The 20,494-nt window shown below is 50.0% G+C and overlaps 1 protein-coding gene across 6 annotated transcripts in view; it reads left to right on the top strand.

Annotated features, from left to right (window-relative positions):
• SHANK2 (SH3 and multiple ankyrin repeat domains 2) overlaps positions 1–19,951 on the top strand; it is a 545,909-nt gene extending 525,958 nt beyond the window's left edge. For 3 of the 6 annotated variants that reach the window (XM_076001724.1, XM_076001725.1, XM_076001723.1), the window contains 2 exons: positions 473–2,879; positions 13,134–19,880. In XM_076001724.1, the coding sequence (XP_075857839.1) occupies positions 473–2,879; positions 13,134–13,704 (2,978 nt within the window). In that variant the 3' untranslated portion in view covers positions 13,705–19,880. Of the gene's footprint in view, positions 1–472; positions 2,880–13,133 lie in introns of all 6 variants that reach the window. The other 3 variants (XM_076001726.1, XM_076001727.1, XM_076001728.1) reach the window with 3 other exon arrangements.
• The last annotated feature ends 543 nt before the right edge of the window (positions 19,952–20,494 follow it).

Genomic DNA, 20,494 nt, shown 5'->3' with positions numbered 1-20,494 from the left:
CCTGGGAGAGCACCGCAGAGGCAGCTCCCACTCACTGCACCCTCGTGCACACAGGCCTGGGAGAGCACCGCAGAGGCAGCTCCCACTCACTGCACCCTCGTGCACACAGGCCTGGGAGAGCACCGCAGCTGCAGCTCCCACTCACTGCACCCTCGTGCACACAGGCCTGGGAGAGCACCGCAGAGGCAGCGCACACTCACTGCACCCTCGTGCACACAGGCCTGGGAGAGCACCGCAGAGGCAGCGCACACTCACTGCATCCTAGTGCCTTTTCATTTCATTTCTTTCTTTTTTTCTGGCTCAGAATGGGCCACATAACTAACCACTTGGCATCGTGGCTTGTGCTGTGTCTCATGAACAAGTGCACATCATCTCTGTGTGTGAGTCTGTGGAGCTGTAGTGTATGGCTCAATCCTAGGAACTTAGTGGGGTTTTTCTATTGTTGTGATTTAAAACTGTTTTCTACTTGTAGGAATAACAGAGGAAGAGCGACAGTTTCTGGCTCCTCCAATGCTGAAGTTCACTAGAAGTCTGTCCATGCCAGACACCTCTGAGGACATCCCCCCGCCGCCGCAGTCCGTGCCCCCGTCTCCGCCACCTCCCTCCCCCACTGCTTACAACTGCCCTAAGTCCCCAACTCCAAGAGTCTATGGGACCATTAAGCCCGCGTTCAATCAGAATTCTGCCGCCAAGGTGTCCCCAGCCACGAGGTCTGACACGGTGGCCACCATGATGCGGGAAAAGGGAATGTACTACAGGAGAGAATTAGACCGCTACTCCCTAGACTCCGATGACCTCTACAGTCGGAACGCCGCCCCCCAGGCCACCTTTCGCAATAAGAGAGGCCAGATGCCGGAAAACCCATACTCGGAGGTGGGGAAGATCGCGAGCAAAGCCGTCTATGTCCCCGCCAAGCCGGCCCGGCGGAAGGGGATGCTGGTGAAACAGTCCAACGTCGAGGACAGCCCGGAGAAGACGTGCTCCATCCCCATCCCCACCATCATCGTGAAGGAGCCGTCCACCAGCAGCAGCGGCAAAAGCAGCCAGGGCAGCAGCATGGAGATCGACCCCCAGGCCTCAGAGCAGCCAGGCCAGCTGCGGCCCGACGACAGCCTGACCGTCAGCAGTCCCTTCGCAGCTGCCATCGCCGGGGCCGTGCGCGACCGAGAGAAGCGGCTGGAAGCCAGGAGGAACTCCCCGGCCTTCCTCTCCACAGACCTGGGGGATGAGGACGTGGGCCTGGGGCCGCCTGCCCCCAGGACTCGGCCCTCCAAGTTCCCCGAGGAGGGCGGGTTTGGCGACGAGGATGGCGCCGAGCAGCTGCCGTCCCCAGTGCCAGGGGCAGCGCCCAGGGAGGCCGAGAACCATTTCGTGGGTGGTGGCGAGGCCAGTGCTCAGGGTGAGGCCGGGAGGCCACTGAATTCCACATCCAAAGCCACAGGGCCTGAGAGCAGCTCGGTGGCGCCCTCCAAGAGCAGCGGCGCAGCCGGCCCCGAGAATTACGTGCATCCGCTCACAGGGAGGCTGCTCGGCCCTAGCTCCCCGCTGGCCCTGGCCCTCTCCGCAAGGGACCGAGCCTTGAAGGAATCCCAGCAGGGACCCAGAGGGGAGACCCCCAGGGCTGACCTCAACAAACCTCTTTACGTCGACACCAAAATGAGGCCCAGCACAGAAACCGGCTTCCCTCCGGTCACCAGGCAGAATACCCGGGGGCCCCTGCGGCGTCAGGAGACGGAGAACAAGTACGAGACTGACCTGGGCAGGGACCGGAGAGGCGACGACAAGAAGAACATGCTCATCGACATCGTGGACACGTCCCAGCAGAAGTCGGCCGGGCTGCTGATGGTCCACACCGTGGACGCCGCCAAGTTGCACGACTCCCTGGAGGAAGAGGACGAGAAAGCAGACGTGGACACGAAGCCGGACAACTCGCTGTCTGAGGTGCCAGAAGGTGTTTCCGAAACCGAAGGTGCTTTACAGATCTCCGCTGCCCCCGAGCCCGCCGCCGCGCCCGGCAGAACCATTGTGGCGGCTGGCTCCATGGAAGAGGCGGTGATTTTGCCATTCCGCATCCCTCCTCCCCCTCTGGCATCCGTGGACTTGGATGAGGATTTTATTTTTACAGAGCCATTGCCTCCTCCCCTGGAATTTGCAAATAGTTTTGATATCCCCGACGACCGCGCTGCTTCTGTCCCCGCTCTCACGGACTTGGTCAAGCAGAAAAAAAACGACACTCCTCAGTCCCCTTCATTGAACTCCAGCCAACCGACCAACTCTGCAGACAGCAAGAAGCCAGCCGGTCTTTCAAACTGTCTGCCTGCCTCATTCCTGCCACCCCCTGAGAGCTTTGATGCTGTCACCGACTCTGGGATCGAGGAGGTGGACAGCCGGAGTAGCAGCGACCACCATCTCGAGACGACCAGCACTATCTCCACAGTGTCCAGCATCTCCACCCTGTCTTCTGAAGGTGGGGAAAACGTGGACACCTGCACAGTCTATGCAGATGGGCAAGCATTTATGGTTGACAAACCCCCAGTACCTCCTAAGCCAAAAATGAAGCCCATAATTCACAAAAGCAATGCACTTTACCAAGACGCGCTCGTGGAAGAGGATGTAGATAGCTTTGTTATCCCCCCACCCGCCCCCCCACCCCCACCGGGCAGTACCCAGCCCGGGATGGCCAAGGTTATCCAGCCAAGGACCTCTAAGTTGTGGGGCGACATCACAGAGGTCAAAAGCCCAATTCTCTCAGGCCCAAAAGCAAATGTTATTAGTGAATTGAACTCAATCCTGCAGCAAATGAACCGAGAGAAATCGGCAAAGCCGGGGGAAGGTCTGGATTCACCGACGGGAGCCAAGTCCACCAGCCTCGCTCCAAGGTAAGTCCCTTGGTCGGCTCAGGCACACGGTGCTGTGCGCACACGCTGTCCAGGGCTGACCGGGAAGGCCCTCGGGGAACAGCCCCCGTGGACGCGAAGAGGGATCCGTAAAGCCTCTTTGTTGGCCACATCTGTTACCCAGTAACTGCGCTGCGTTTGCTCATGTTCCCGGACTCTGGGACAGCAGAGTGATGACCACAGGCATCCTGACAGGACGTGGTGCTCCCTCGTACAGACGTGTAAATGAGGTCGCACAAAGCCACCTCCACTTTGGCTTCCAAAGAGAAGCTCTGCCTGTCCTCTGTGCCCTCCACATCTTTGCCTCAGGACCACCTAAAAGGCCATTTAGAGCCGCACCAAGGCCCAACCAAGCTTGGTTGCAGGAGCCACCACACCACCTGGGGGGGGGGGCAGGTGGGCGTCTGCACATGTGGGTTCTTCCCTCTCCCTTCTCGGGCAGGCTTGAGGGCTAGGGAGGTGCTGGGCCTGGGCTTTACTGGTGAATTCAGGGTAAAATGCGTTCCTCCCTGCCAGCCCCTCCCATTCCAGGGGCAGACACTGGGGAGGAAAAGCCTGGGAAAACCACTCGGGACTGGTTGTCCCGAGTCGCCACTCAGAGCATCGTGCGGGTTTGAGTTGTTTCCATGGGAACTGGAGGGGGAATAAAGGAGGAGTCATTTCTAAGCCCAACCTGGAGGCCCTGTCTGAGGCTGTCTGAAATGGGCCCCTCACTTTCTGCAGCTTCTGGGGAATCCCCACTGGAGCCGCATCTGCTCCCGAGATCGCCGGAGACGTGCGCCACTTTGCTGTTCCCCAGACAGCAGTGTTCCCCGGTCTTCCCCTCCGATGTTTGATCTCGGGTTTCATCATGTTGACTAATGAAGTCTTTCTTCATACTCCTGCTGGGCAGGCATTTAAGTCAAACAACTCAGTCCATTAATCAGTGATATCACACTACAGTTGGGTCTTGAGATGCAGGCTGAGAGCCACAATTTTCCCAGCTATCTTCAGTGTGGATGTAAATAAACTACTCGGATGGCTCCCATTACTCCCACAGGAGTATTGACGGGCAGCCTTGTTAGAGAAGATGTTGATGCCGCTATCTTTGAATGAGGCACCCGCCGCCAGCTGTGACATTCACATAGTACCTCTAGTTGAAGAGAAATTCTTCAAAAATTCCCCGTTTCTGGTAGACATGTACATACATAGCTACAAATATTAATGTTATATATTCAAAAGTCTCAAGGAAATCTTAAAAACCAACTAGTTTTGCCCTTTCCCATTACATAATGATATGGTTCTTTAGTCATTACCTTATGTGAAAATAACAATTAAGAGGACTTATCTCAGTGTTTCACATTTTACGACTTTCACATGGGTGAATAATCCCTATGGTGACTGGGGAGCTGGGAGGTGAGTAGTAATTAGACCCATTTTTAAGTGAGGCTAAGTGGCCTGTCCACATGCATGGCCAGTAGGAGATGGAGCCAGGACTCAGGCTAAGGTTTTCTGACTCCTGCTTCCCCGTGTTAGCAATGTCTACAGTAAGGATGGAGGTGGAAGGGCATGATTCTGAGGCTGGAGGAAGGAATTCAGTGTGCAGGCCAGTGGGGCAACCTGTACCAAGCCGTGACCCCCTAAGCACTCCCACCTGGTGAGCACAGGAACCTCTTCCATGGGCCTGTCTCTCAACGCAGCTTGAGAGCTCACCCCCTCTGATCACTTTTGGGCTGGACGAGCTCCTGGGGTGCTCGCAGAGTAGGATTCCAACTTGCACATGTCTCTAGGGCTTCCCTGCATTTCTCTAGGTGACACTGTGTAGGAAGGGGTTCAGAACAGACCTCATGGGGCAGAAGCCTGTTGGATTTCTTAAGGAGAATAGCTGCATGACCACCTCCAACTAGACTGGTGCTTGGTTGCCAGGGACAGCCACTTCCCAGCCATCCTATTATTTACAATGCAGCTCACTTACAATGAGATCATTAGCTGACACCTGCTAAACACTCACCAAATGCCAGGCATCATGTCCCATGGGCACCATGGAGATAGGGTCTGTGCCGATTCCCACCATGCACACAAGGAAACAGAAGGGCAGAGTGATGAAGCCCCTGGGCCAAGGGTGCTTAGTTGTAAGGCACAGAACTATCCGTGCAACTGGAATGGCTTGGGGTCAACTCCTGACCTCTGGCAGGAGGCAGGGATCACCTGGGAGAAAAGGGCCGACTAGCTAACTGAACGTCTGCAAGGCTGATATTGCCGAGGGCAAGATAGCTCTCAGGCCGTCTAACTCCCCTTGAGCTGGGCTGAGCGTCGTGGCTCTTTGGTAACCCTGGGGCTAATGACAGGCAGGCAGGCTTAGTCACTAGGGGTCACCCACACTGCCAAGCTCCCAGAGGCCGTGTATGTTCCTCTCTGCTACTGGCTGAGGGTTATACTCAGAGTTGGAGCAGGCACAGGATGGCCCTATGGACGGGGCCAGAGGATGAAAATGGAGGTCATTCACTCTGGACACTGAAATAGGCACTCTAATCCTTGCTTTTTGGATCTTATGACCTCACCATGTTGAGCACCTAAGGCAAGACCATAGTGGATGTGATGCTGACAAGGACAAGTTGGAGTGACAGCACAACCACCAGTGAGTCCAGGACAGTTACCAAAGGTGTGACGAAGCACTCCCCCAGCCCAGAGTGTTAGTCTTTCTCATGAACAAGCAGCACTCAACGCCCTTTTCCCCCAACACAGATGCATCCCCGGCACGTCTCATTTGCTGGGGCGTTGCCTTCATTGTTAGGCCTGGTATCTGCCCATTTTGGATTAGACAGAACCTGGTGTGCTCCCACCTGGGGCTCACCACCCCTTCAAATACATCTAAAAATTAAGAGCTGTGAATGGCCATGGGCAAAATGAGGCACGAAATTAGATGAAGGGAATTCCTACTGAGGAAAAAGAAATGAGTTTTTCCAGGGAAAATTGAAAGCCAGCCATGCTTTTTGAAATGACAAACAGTGATGCAAAAAAACCATTTCCACAGGAACAAGTTTTGATTGCCCAAGAAAGGGACTATTTTCAGAGTTGTTCCGTAGCTACTCATTCACTAAGTGGGCAAAAACCTCAGCTGAACTTGACCCTTTTAAAGTTACTTTCACCCTTGGATTCTTTCTCAACAACTCTGAGGGGAGATTGTTTTCTTTTTACTTCTTGCTAGAACACAGGATCAAGGGAAGAAGAAGAAGAAAATTAAATGACTAGATCCTTGCTTTCTTGGGCACATTTGATTTAACTTGAGCAACGAATGTGTTTCTGCTGCTAAAAGCTCTTCCCTGAAATCAGGGATGAGGTGGAGTTTGGAGATGTCTTGATTACAAATATGTTGTTGAAAGGAGTCCAATCAAGTAGTTTTCTTCAGTACGTAATGCTCGAGGCATCTCTTAGGCCTAGTCTAAAAACACCCTGCCAAGAATGGAGTCAGCGGTTCTGGGAAAAGCATCCCCATGGCCACCCAGCCTGATCATCCGTCCCAGGAGGTAATCTCATCTTGAAGAGAATCGCAAACCAGATCAGTGCAGGAAGCTGTGGTTTGGAAAAAGTGTGAGTCTCCCTGAAGAGTCAGTGGACTCTCCCTCTGTAGCCGCTAGCCTGTGGGCTTCCCTGCCCACCCCCTGCAGTGCCGCTGGCTGGGGCTCCCAGCACAGGACACTGGTGCTCTGCTGCCCCTGTCCTCCCCCCAGAAGCTCAGAGTCAAGAGGGTGAACCTATAGTACCAGCAACAGCCTAGAGCTCTCACACTAGGATGGGCGTGTGGAAATATTAACCCCAACTATAGAATCCTTCACTTGAACTATGCTTTTTACTTTTCAAAGACCTTCAGTAATCTATTGATGCACTTGATTTTCACAACCCTTGAGGTGTTGGGCATTGACTGGTGTTCTCGCCGTTTTGTAGACCAAGGAGCAGAGCACTTGTTTTGGTTAAAGTCACGGAGCCAGGTGCAGACCTGGGAGACCACTGCACACTCAGTCCTCAGGCTTGGATCCACAGCCCAGCCCCGTGGTACCCTAGTTCGCTGAACTGCTGCTTTCTGGGGTGGAGAGTAAGAAGAATACACCAACAAGGATGCCTGGGCCCTCCAAAGTGAGGCAGCAGACTCTGTCATTAATCATTCATTCAACAAATAGTTATTGATTGCCTCTTATGTGCCAGGCACCATGCTGAGCCCAGAATTTATCACTGAACAAGGAAAACATTCCAGGTCTCTCTTCCCTTGGGGAGCTCAAATTCTTGAGGGGAATAAAAGGACAATAAATAATGAACAAGATAAACCCCAATGTCACAAATGCTGCCAATGAGCTAAGAGGTGCTAACAGGTTAGAGGGACCATGTGCAGAAAGGAGCTAACACTCTTTAAGGAAGTGACATTTGAATGACCTGAAATACAAAAAGGAGCTAGCTATGCAGAAAACCAGGCACGGGCAGCTCAGACACAGGCCTGCACTCTACAGACAAGCAGGTGCATTCCAGGGATAAGCGCCTCAAGAACCCCAAAACTCACAGCATAGTTCGCCTGGCTTTGACCCAAAACGAACTAGCTACAACCCGGGAGACCTAAGCATCATTTCCCCCAGCTTAATAGAGACATAATTGACAAATACCAGACATTGATTTTACAGCAAAGTACCCTGTTGTTCTCTGCCAACACATCATGGAAAAGGTCAGCTTCACTTTCACCCAGTGTGTGTGTGTGTGGGGGGGGGGTGCGGCAGGGCAGTGAGTGCATGCTATGGGGGTCCCCTGTGGCTTCTATCAGAGGGCAGGGCATATGTTGGCTCCCTCAGGGTCCCCTCTAGATCACCAGCCTTTCCAGTGGGTCCAGAAGGGACCTTCCAAGGCATGGCTAGGCTTGGGGGAGGATGTTCCTCCCTGGAACTCCAGGTGCCAGGGGGTTCAGGCTGCCTGGGGGCTGGGCCGGCTCCCACAGCAGTCACTCTCAAGCCCCGGCTTCCCATCCCTGTGCCCACTGACTTGCAGCACCTGCGTCCCCTCCCTCCCAGTGCCTCCGGCTCTTCACTGGCTCTCGGCAGTGTCATCCTGAGCGCCTCTTGATTTTAAAATAAATCAATTTGGGTTGTTAAAAAATTATCTCTGCCCAGCTGGTCCCAGAGCAGACCTCAAAGCAGACTCAATAATAGAAGCTGCCTAATGACATCTTCATAACCTCAGCACCGTCAGAGTGGTTTTATCATTTCGTGGCACCAATTGAAACATTAAGATAATGTCAGTGAATGAAATTGTAGATAATTTGGTGAACACTCATTAGAGTGTGTTTTCTCTAGATTAATATTTCGAAGGGGCTAGTCTAGTTTGGTGGGAGCACTTTGTCCTTGCATATCAAAGGTCAGGTCTCCAATCAGATGCTTGCACATGAGACACATTTGGCAAGAACATATCACAGGGTGACCATTTCCCCCTGAAAGCTGGGCGCCTTGTTGATCTTAGACGTGAACCTCCTAGCACAAAGCCCTGGATTCCCAGAATGGCTGCTGAACCCAGGGCAGCCCAGCCCACTCCTGGGTCTGGCTCTGTAAGCTTGGTCAAGTCACTTAACCAAGTGATCTGGGACAAGGACATAACATCCCTTAACTGTTCATTCGACAATGATTTACTATGCCCCCATTCTGGGCCAGGCACTGAGGACTGAAGACAGACCAGGGCCCCTCACCTCGCTCAGAGCCCGCAGATGGCAGCAAGGCCTGAGCGTGCAGAAGCGCTGGCACAGCCCAGCTGCCAAGATGGACATGAAGCACAGTACAAGGGAGCTGTGCTGACTCCGCTCCTGACACTGAGGCCTTGGGCAAACCAGTTAGTGACTCCGCAGCCCCAGATCCAAGTCTTCAGTGCCCTACTTACCAGGAGGCTGTAAAGACAGAGTAACTGAATTAGAGAGCAGTTTGGAAATCGGCGCTATCTTACATGCAGGATGGTGGCTCAACACTAAAACGAAGATGTGTGACTTGGTGTGCGGGAGAGAATTTTATGCTGACAGGACTCTGAACCCAGCACCAGGGCTGGGCTCTTGCCAGGCAGCCTGTGTGGGGGACAGAAGGAGCAGGCCCAGTGGGCCATGCTGAACAGCCCTAGCCCACTGTCAGTTACTGTCCAAGAGCCAAACTGGATTCGTAAGCACAGTGCAAAAGCCGTCTGCACGTTTACTTCCCCCACCCCATTTAACTTGTACTGACTGATGGAATAACAGCACATCTCTGAGTGTCTCAATTACCTCTTGATTTTTTTTTTTAATTCTCATATTTCTATATAGATTTGATTTAAAAGGCAGGCTAGAGAGTGATAGTCCAAGAGAGGGTGTGTGTGAGTGTGTATGTGTCTGTTCTAAATCAGAGCATCAGATTCCCATGTGTTCCGCCTGGGAACCCAGTGGTTGCTTAGCAACGTAACGATCTGTGCAACCGGGAGGATCCAGTGAACATGGGTGTGATGAAGCAGGAGAGAATTGCGCACTGAGGAGGAGGGTGGGGGGGCCAGCCCAGGGCAGGCTTCACTGGGCTTCCCGGACTCGCTGGCTATTCTCTCCTGTAGCCATGTTGGACAGGGCACCAGCAGGCCCCAAGCACGTGGCCAGGATCTGCCTGCCCCCATGATTAGCTGCTGGCTATCTGTCACCTCGTCTCTGTAGGGTGGCCTCCCCCCTACCCCACTGGGAATGTTGGTTTATCCTCCCTAAGCTACAGAAAAGAGAAGATGGCTCAGGCCCGAGTTAAGGAATTAGCAGTAAGCTGGTTCTCAGAGGGCTTCAGGCAGAGGCTAACGGCATTCCAATGTCACTATTTTCTCTTTCTTAACTTCTTCCTGGATATTTTTCTTCTTTTTAAGTGAGTCACATTATCCCAAGCTAAAGAAGGCAAGGTTGTTATTTTCCTGTTCTAAATATGAAAGTGATGCCCATATTGATTTTCAAAGTGGACCACCAGAAGGGACCACCTTGGACGGATGCTCAGCCAATGTCTGTACCACTGTTTTCATTCCATCCATCGAAAGATGCTTTTTTTTCTTTCTTAATTTTGCAGTGTTGTCTCAAGTCATTGCATTTTGTCATTTTCATTTGCTCTCATGATGGGTGTTAACAGAAGAGGGTCATGCTGAACAGAAGTAAGTGCCGCCTGCAGTAATGCCGCGTGCTCTCGTGTGTGCCACTGTCTTTCGCTCCTGCTGCCCACGAAGGTGTTCGCAGAGCCTCCTCTTCACTTCCCACACACACACCTGCCTGTAGAGTCCTTCCGTGCCTGTGATTGGTTGGGGTATTTCCACAGCGAGGCTAGTGTTGCTGCCATCCCCTGGGCCAGAGACACCCACTGTTAAATACTGCCCAGGTTTGTAGCAGTCGCTGTCACTTGGGGAATTAACTTGCCTCCGCTTCACAAGCCGAATGGGCAACAGGGCCACTCCCCAGCTGTGCTGCCTCAGTGGATCCACCAAGAGCCAGGGTCATGGGCACAGTCACCAAGCGAAGTCAGCTTCAGAGAAAGCACCAACCCCACCCCAGTCATACCTGAGCAAATGTGTTCTTGCAGGATGTTTTCCCACTTAACAAAAAGCATGCCTTTTTCCTCAAAGGCCCTGGCCCTAATTAACACCACAAATAGCCTCTGAATGCAGTGGCTTTACACTTTCTCATTTTATTTCAATCATCTTAGCTTATTTTACCAAAGTGAAAAAAGTGAGCCTTCTCCAAAACGCACACACCTATGGCTGTGGCGCACAGAGACAGGCTATCTTGATGGGACAGACCACGACACTCCCTGCCAGTTTTAGCTTGCTCAGGTTGGAACTGGAGCAGATCTTTGGATCCTACTTGAGCACCAGAGAGTTTTTTCTTCTAGCCTGTGTCCACATTCCACCTCTCTCTTGAGAATCTAAAGCTAGACACCACAGAGTGCTGGCCCTTTCCCCTGCACATGAAGCCCAACTGGGCTCCAATTTCTCAATTTTGAACAACTGAGCCTAGCAGTAGTGGCAGTCCTCAGTCTCAGCTGGGGCTGCCTCACACCTGTCGCTACACACAGTCCACCAGCACCACCAGTGACCCGCACCCCCTCGGGGGGAGGGGATGGGCAGGCTCCAGGTAGGAACGCCCTGTTGGTAGCAAGTCCCACCGGGGACGCCCAGCCCTCCCGGGAACTGCATGTGAGCACCCTGTGGGTGGAAGTGTGCCTGACCCGACAGCGTGCACCTCCCAGCCCCTGGAAACACTTCTCGGGACAGGATGGACACTCGAGCCCACAGCACTGGCTCTTTCCTTTCATGGTGGAACACTCCATACTTGGAGTAACAAGGACTAACATCAAATGGAGAAGTGTCACAAGGCTTGGAGGCACCTAAGTAACCAATTGGTGGTTTTACCCAAATACACAACAGTGGTAAAGAAAACAAACAGCAGCAAAAGAAAGGAACAGACGGGAGCCGGGCAGACCAGACTGGCAGCCTTGCCTGTTTCCAGCGCACGCCCTTCAGTCAGCTTCCGTACAGGTTCTGGCCCCTTAGCCTTTTGCACATCCTGGAAGAAAAACCAGGGCCTGACCAAGTGGTTTCTAAAGTCCAGTGTCTATCAGAATGTCTGGGGTTTGGTTAATTGCAGGCACCTGGTCCCTGTCCCCAGCCATCCTATTTCAGTAGGTTCGAGAGGGGCTCAGGAGTCCTCACTTGACTAGTGTCCTGGGTGACTTTTATGAAGGGTCTGTGGGCTCCTCTTTGAGAACTGCTGCTCTACCTAGGCAGCAGCTAATCCCCAATGACAACTGCGATGCAAAATGACAAGACCGGCTGATAGCAGACATGCAGGGCTTCAGTCTTGTCCTTGGAGAGTCTCCCCACACATGGATGGAGCACTCCTCCATCCACAACCCTTCCACTGAGGCGCCGCGGCCACCCGCCATCACTCACAGCCACGGTGCTGCTCCAGTGCCGCTCCTCGCTCAGCTGTCCCGCCACTGAGAAGGGAAGGAGCCTATTTTATAAATGAAGACATGTAGGCTCATGGGCCAATATTTGGCAAAGCCAGGGCTCCAAGAGACATCTCTCGAGTCCAGATGCTGAGGAGGGGCTGTGGTAGGATGGATCTTTCCAGAAGGGGGTGGGCAGTCCATCCACAGCCATGTGAATGAGCCGAAAAGGCAAACACACACCTGCTCTTGTGCCTCCCCAGCAGCTGTGGCTCTCCCAGAGCCAGTGGGATGAACATGCCTTCCGTCTGGAGAAAACAGAATGTGCACCAGGCCTGGGGGGGGGGGGGTCCCTCTCTGGTGTGGTGAGAAAGCCCGCCATTGGGCCTTGGCCAAAACCAGTGTGGCAGTGGTTTATGAAAAGACCATCCCCACATAGGTGAGCATGGGGACTAGGGACTTCTGTGGGGAGGAGGTCACAGCTCAGTGCTGGAGAAGTCATCCAGCCACCTCACTGGGGCCAGTCAAGGTTGGACCTGGAGTTGAGCCTGTCCCCTCTCCAGCTCCGGGGATTTTACCTGCCCAACCAGAACAGAAGGGGCCCAGGGGACTGCCAAGGACTGCCAGGGCCACTGGGAGAACTGGGCTCCTTTCGGAGTTCTGCTTTTTGATAAGGATTGTATATCCTAGTAATGAATCTTTCCCAGGAAAAGGGCTAAAAATCACCTAGAAAACCCTGAGTGCCCCAGGTAGCCATGCGGCTTTCCACTTACTGAAAGAGGGCCTGGGGACGTCCCACCCTGCACTTGTCCATTCCAGCCAACAGGCGGAGGACGGCTGGGCAGCTGAGAAGAGGCTCTCTCCTCAAGGGTGTGCCTCCTGCTCGCTGACATGGGGCGTGTTGTTTCCTCAAGGGGTAGTGATGAGGTCACTGGGCACATCCCACTCAGGACAGGACTCCATTCTGGCCCTGTCTTCATGTCCTATTCGAGCCTTACAAGGGCCTCACTGGCCACCTTGCAGCAGGCCCTCCCCTCCCACCTAGCCAGGCACACCCACCCAGCACCTCCATCCTGGGTTCAGGGGAGTGGGCTGCCTGGTGTCTCCCTAGAACTCTGCCTCTGCTCCTTTCCTTCCCGTCCTGGCATGGCAAATCATTCGCTCACTGCCACGTGAGCACATCTGCCACTAGATGCTCTGGTGTGGTCTGGGTGTCCTCCTCGCCTTCCTCGGTGATCTGCATCCTGCCAAGCTGGCTCGGTAACCTGCCTTGTAATGATTTTCTCTGTTGTTGCTGTTTCAGAAGCCCAGAGGTCATGAGCACCGTCTCAGGTACACGGAGCACGACAGTCACCTTCACTGTCCGCCCTGGCACTTCCCAGCCCATCACCCTGCAGAGCCGGCCCCATGACTATGAAAGTAGGACCTCAGGAACAAGACGTGCCCCAAGCCCTGTGGTCTCGCCAACAGAGATGAACAAAGAGATTCTGCCTGCCCCTCTGTCCGCTGCTGCTGCCTCTCCTTCTCCCACTCTCTCAGATGTCTTTAGCCTTCCAAGCCAACCCCCCTCCGGGGACCTATTTGGCTTGAACCCAGTGGGACGCAGCAGGTCGCCATCTCCCTCGATACTGCAACAGCCAATCTCAAATAAGCCTTTTACAACTAAACCTGTCCACCTGTGGACTAAACCAGATGTGGCAGATTGGCTGGAAAGTCTAAACTTGGGTGAACATAAAGAGACCTTCATGGACAATGAGATCGATGGCAGTCACTTACCAAACCTTCAGAAGGAAGACCTAATCGACCTTGGGGTGACTCGAGTTGGGCACAGAATGAACATAGAAAGGGCTTTGAAACAGCTGCTTGACAGATAAGGATGGCTGCGCTTTACCTTTATAGACTTCTTGTTATAAGTAGAGATGGGCTTGCACTGAAATACTAGAATGGCCAAGCAAGTCTATGAGCATCAACCCCGTTCCATGGGTTTGTCTCCTGGTACCCAAAGTAATACTGTGTGTGTCCACGGTGTGGCTGAGCAGAGGCCTTGAGACCCTCAGCTCTCTAGGGGTTTCTTGGGCAGTTTCTGTCAAACGGGACAAGGAGAGAGTGTTTTTCTAGCATGGAAAGAGATTCCCAGCCTGCCTCCCAACATGCGGGTGACCTCACTTGCCGGGTCCAAGAAGCTCCCCGTCGATTTCGCACGGGATCCTTGCTCTTGTAGGCAGACACCAGTGTGTTCTAGATACCTCCTGAGACCTCCCTCCTCTGCGTTCCGGGCAGCTCTCACTACCCTAGGCCCCAGCACGAGGCCTTCCTCAGTCCTGTGGCCTCTCAGAGGACACCCGATGCTCACTTGCTCCTTTCTGTCTCCTGCACTTTGCTTGCAGTGAGATGCTCCCAGATGTGTCTGTCCGGTGCCCTTTCTTGGGCCTGAAAGGTAGAGAAACTTTTTTCCCTATACAGATTCTTTACCCCATCTCATCCTGTGATGAGTATCCATGGCTCTTTGGCCATGAAGTTCTTGGCAGTGGTGGGGAGTTTGAATGGGATCGTGCCCAGCTTTGCTTAGCTTTCTTTATTTCTGCAAATCTATTATTAGCATAATTCCAAGGTGGCCAAACAGATGTCACATGGAGTTAGCCAAAGCACAAAGTCACGATTCCAAAAAGGAGAGGAGACCTGGCCATGGAAGCAGCCAGTGTGCAGCTGCCTTGGTCCTAGGTCTCCTCAAGGACGAGCGCTGCTATCTGCCAGAAGTATCCATCCAGGGTGGAGAAAGGGGTTCTCTGCCTCTCAGAATTCTTTTTCATGAAGGTATGTTGAGCTCAGCAAAGACCAGAGCAGGTGAGCATCTATTCTGACATGAAGGACAAGAAGATGCACAGTTCACAGTGGGCATCAGCCCTGTGAGACGGTGTCTTCTCTGGGAGCTGGGGGGTACAGGGCCCTCAGTTCTGAGCCCGGCCACGGGTGAGCATCTCTGCTGAGACAGTCCTTTTGCTCTCAGAGGCCAGGGAAGATGGTACTTCGGGGCTTTCCCCCTTTTTCTCTGGGTGTCTAGGAACCCCACCAGCTTGTCTTAACAGTACAGCAGGTCCTCTGAGGACCCAGTGGGTATGGAGTGTAGACACAACCCAGGATTGAGAACACAGGTAGGCTGCAGGATCAGGGTGAGCAGCAGATGAGTAAGGCAAGGAAAGCAGGGAGGTCTCCTGGAGAGCCGGCCCAGCCTCTCTGGCGAGGCTTCCTTGAGCATCCCAGGCTCTCCCCTGCAGCCCGCTCCCGGCAAGGATACATCTGATTGCCAAGGGAGGTCACCAACTGCACATGGGCTGCAAAACATCCAGTCAGGCTTCCAGCACATTCTCCCACATTTGGAGGATACTCGAATGTCAGGTTTTTGGTTTTATTATGATTTCAGAACTAGCTCAGCCCATCTCTAATTATAAAACATGATTTTTTTTATTTTTTCCTTTATGCTCACGACCAAGTGTCTGGTTAGGTCTGGAACAGCTCTAGAATGAATACATAAAATTTAGAAATTTAAAATCTCTTTCTTTACTGCAAGTTTAAATAGTTGTACAGATAGTTTATAAGCACAATATTTTAAGAAAAAAAAGTGGCTGGTCTACTAGGCAGCCTTTGTGCCACTTCAGTGCTAGAAAGTTAAAGAAAAAAAAAAAAACTTTTGTGATTTAATAATACTATTTCTGTGGAATAATTATAAAAGTATGACCTTTTTAAATCAACCTTATTTGGATGCATCTGAACCAGCAGAGCTGTGTTATATTTTCTATCTTTGCTAGAACTTCATCATTGAAGGACAATTTCTTCAAAAGTGATTATAATTCACAATGCAGCAGTTTCTCTAAAAATAAAACCAAAATATACACACACCACACACACACAACTTTTCCAGCTACACGCCCCTGATTTGGAAACTGAGTCTTTAGACCTTCTCCTGTTCCAAAATGTTTTGCAGGTCAATCTTTATATTTGAATGATCCAATCCAACTTGAAACAATTGAATATTAAGGCGCTTTACTTTCGTGTACTTTCAATTTTTCCACTGGGGGATGAACAAACATTACTCTAGAGAAATTTCCAGCCAAGATACTATAGGTGGCCTGCTGGGCTGCCCAATATTTTAGGAAAAAATGTAAAAATAGTGGTTTGGCCATTAATTTGTCTTCCATTTGGTGACAGTACAAAATTTAGTAAGCCCACCATTTCACCATGGCTCTTTTTGCTTTGCCTCCTATTGGTATTACCTCTGTGCTCAGTGCCAGGCAAAATGCTAGGTAAGAGGAGAGTAAAAGAAACCTCTGGTAGATTGTAACCAATCACAACATGGTGACTTGGGGTTCATTAAACATTGGCAGCCAGGTGGTGAGAGCTGGCTGTTACTCCCTTTCTCAAAAGACTTTAAGCCACATGCCACTAACCAGAAGCAAGCTGGCTAAACAGCTAATAAAATAGTTTGTTTTTACATTGCTTTTTATAGAAAAGTAATAAGACCTATCAGAACCTGCACTCACCAATCAACATGTTGCCAAGATGAATCGGTCTCTGGCTCTATTTGCTGATTTTGCTACAGAGAGCAATATAGTTCCTCATTCAAATCGCCACCCACTGTTCTCCCCTCTAGGACATGTAAGGACCAGGCCCTATTCCATGACCCTCTTTAATGGTGGGACAAATGTTAAACTGCTCATATAAAGATGTTAATACTATTCCAGGTTTTAAGATCAACTTTTGTTATATACTGTAATTTAAATAAACTGCATTTACATACCTAGTTTCTGTAATATCGTGTATACAAAACCCAAATCTATCAAGATGTAAATTATGTATACCTGCCAAGATACCTTCTCCAGGGTGTCTGTGCACATTTTAAGTTAATTCATATAATATAAAAATGACTCAATGTGACTGTTGATTTGCTGAACTTTACATATCACAAAGTGAATTATTTGTGATACTTTAGTTAATAAAATGGTGGATTTTTTTCTCAGTTATTGAACAAGCATTACCCAATTGATCTGGCAATGACTTTTTGTGTGTGGGCCACAAATATTGATTTTCCCATTAACAATTTTTTTTTGTTTTTTAAATACTAATATGTTTCACACTATAGTTTGTGTAACAACACGTGTTCGCATTATCTATGTTGCTGTTACTTTTGTGCTTTTATTCTTTTTAGACTTTATTAAAAAAAAAAAACAAAAACAAAACCAAGCTCCTGTAATTTGCACTTTCTCCCAATCCTTTAATCTCTTGTATGGCAACCAAAATTACTGTAAAAAAATAAATATACTATTGCACTAAGGTTGTGGTTCTGATTGCAAACAGTAAAAACTGTCTGAATTAAACAAACAAAAAGTTGCCAAACTTGCAATCTAATGTAGGTTATTTGAAGCATCGTAGCCGGCTTTACCTCTATAAAACTGACCAGATAATATCTTTCATCAAAGAGTGAAAATGCTCCTCCCACTGAGCTAAAAATATGCCTTGGTTCCATTTCCTTAAAGTAGTCTAAATATATAAATGGAAACATGTATATTAGTTCAGAATTGTGAAAAATGTCAGAATTGGCTTTCCTTTTTGTTTTGGGGAGGAAGTAGGGATGCCACGGAGGTAAGCCAGATTTGGGTCTCTCTCCTCGGAGTATAGGGCTACCCTCATCCCCAGCTGGCTGCCTTCTAGCCATGGGAGTTGCAGAACTGGGAAGCCTCTCTGCTTGACATAAATCTAACAATGTTTTGAGAAGCAAACAAGGTACTAAGGCTTGGAGCAAGAGAGCACTTGTGTCTTTTGGCAAAGAACTGAGCCAGGAAGACATAGGCCACCCCTTCCACTTTGGGGAAGCAAATTTTAACTTAAACATTGAACCTCTTCTTTGGCCTCATCAGTGAAAACTTGTCTTTAGTTCCTGAATGGTTTCTTCTATTTTGGCACATTCTCCATTTGAGCAGCAGTTTGAGCAGTATGTTTCCATGTTCATGAAAAATTTGAATCCACTTATCTTTTATATTTTACAAAGCCCTCCTGCCTCACTATCCAATAGCTTCTCCCAAACCTTAACATGTCCCCAAACTTTACTGTCCAATGGTTTTTTTTCCAGACCTCTTTTCCTAGATGAAGATATTAGTTTGTCTTATTGGGGGAAAAATATTGGAAGATGTTTTCTTCTACTTGAGCTTTATTTGAGGCATTTTAACAGCTAGTGAACTGGAATGTGCTTCTGTATTTGTAGATATCCACGAACACATGCAAGTAGGTGAAAATTCCACCATGGCTGGGTGACCACAGCAGTTGCATGCAACACGGGACTGCCCGGGCTTTGTGGGAAATCGGATAATTTCCAAACTTGTTTCTCAGACTTCAGAAGATCTGATCACTTCAATTTTAATCCATGCTGTATCAGTGATGTTGTTTCTTTATTGTTCCTGTAACATGTTTCTACATTTCACAGTCTTTAGCATTTCATGTTTAAAATTATAACAATCACTGTCCATTGCTTCTACTCTGGAACTCTCTGTTCATAGCAATTCTGAAACTTTAATATGAGCCTTCAAATAAATACATAAAAAAAAGGAAAAAAATAAAGTGTGTGCCTTGGGTGTTTTGAACCTGATCTGCATAAAACCATATTGTATTCAAATGCTGTATATTTAATGAAAGGATAAATATATCTTCAATGTATTAATGTAGCTAATAAAATAGTTATAGTGCCTTGTTTTCTGAACTGAGAAGCCCATATCAATGCACATCGTAAAGAAAAAAACAATTCGATATGAAATGTTGAGAAGACCTAGACATGATTCTGAAGCCTTTCTCATCATAAGACTGTGGAATATACACAGTCATTTAAGTTAAAAATAAAAGTAAATTGAAATAACATTGTGTTATCAATTAATTTTCCATTAAAAGTACTCTCTACTATATCACTTCAGTATTTTCATTTAATTAAAACATTCTGACCCAGAGTCCTGGGCTTTCAGACCCTCCTCCCTTGTGTTGTGTCGTCCCCTGGTGGCACTTGTTGGTAATGCTTACCCAAGTCAGCAGCACTGATCATTTTCACATTTTGTTAAAAATACACAAAATATTTGTTTTTAGTGATTGAGGGCACTCATCATAGAAAAACTACTTCCATTTTTGACAAGGAATGGCAACACACGTTTTTCTTTTAAAAGAAAAATGACATAAATGTCTCAACGCCGTCGCACTCCACTTAACATTAAATGTCAGCTTCCCGAGCATCCTTTCCCATCCTAAAAGATGAGCCTGGGGTGTAGCACACACATCAGGAACCCATGTCTGCCTGTGGACCAGAAAACGGCAGCAGCAGTGAACGTTTGTGGGACTCTCCGGCCAGATGGGAGCAGCAGCAGCAGCCGGGTCTTCTCAGGCTGTTAACATGCCTAGAGGCAGGGCAATACCACGTGCGGTGTCTGTCAGCATGTCCTTGAGTTGTCCTGCCACACATATCTCAAGGGAGCAAGGAGCTGCTCAGATCTGGAACTCTACCCTGTGCCTGTTGACCTCGCCAGACGACCAACAGTGCTATTCGCCAGGCCAGAAGTCAACTGGATATCTGGATTTTTCAGTTTCAGGCAACAGACATATCCAGTGATCCAAGAATCTGAAGGGGTGTTCAGGGAGAGGTGGCCAAGGCTTCTCAGCCACATGCCATTGCCTCTGCTCAAAGTATGTGGCACGTGCCCAAGAGTCAACAGGTGAGCTGGAGCACTGCCCGTGTCCACTGGGCCCTATATGAGGTGGGGATCATAGGAACAGACTTAGCCAGTCTACTCAGTGAGCCAGACTGAGTGTGGAGATAGCTCATCAGCCACCTGCATCTGGTGACCAGCACCCCTGTCCTGGGGCTCCTAGAAGGCAAGCCATCCTGCCATTGCCCACCTGTAGTCTTCCCTGCCCAAGGACTACAGAAACAGAATTAAATGTGTTGTCCAAACCCCAGAGCGTGGGAGGAGCACACAAGCACAAGGCAGATGTCAACTTAGGTCTGGGTGTGAGCCCAAGAGGTAGTACAGCTGGAAACAGAAGTCAATCCATCCAGTGCCATGTGCCAGAGTACTGACTGTTCAGAGTACTGACCCACGGAGTATCTGACAGCTCTGCAAGGTAGAAACTAAGAGCCCCACTTCACAGATGAGGAAACTTAAGTCTTGCCAAGGTCCACAGCAAGTAAAGAAGGGTTTGCCGTACAGCTACCCTAAGTCTGTAGGAGAGAACCCAATCAGCGGGTCCTGGGATCCGCTGCTGGGTCAGAATCTGTCCTGCTGACAGGCCACTCCTGCACTCTGCCCCCTTCAGAAGCCATCTGCACTGGGCCTCGGGTTCAGGAGGCTGGGCAAGGTGCAGGCGCCCCCTGGCTAAAGGACCTCAGAGTTGTGGAAAAAGGAGACTTAATTTGGTGGGAATCTGGTTACCTTAATTTGTTCAACTGAGATCAGGATAGCAAGGCCTAGGGAACCTCTGATTTTCAGAGAAAGGACCCAACATTTGTAAAAGGCTCCATGGCTTAGAGAGCATGTGACATTTGCTTTAATTCTCATGAGGTAAGTATCGCCACAGTGATCATCCCCTTTACTGATGAGGAAACTGAAGCTCCAAGAACCAGATGCCGTACCATGT

Source organism: Microcebus murinus, chromosome 4 (genome assembly GCF_040939455.1).
Source record: "Microcebus murinus isolate Inina chromosome 4, M.murinus_Inina_mat1.0, whole genome shotgun sequence".
Classification (NCBI taxonomy): domain Eukaryota; kingdom Metazoa; phylum Chordata; class Mammalia; order Primates; family Cheirogaleidae; genus Microcebus; species Microcebus murinus.
The sequence above is the reverse complement of the archived record's forward strand: the minus strand, read 5'-3'. Positions and strand labels throughout refer to the sequence as shown.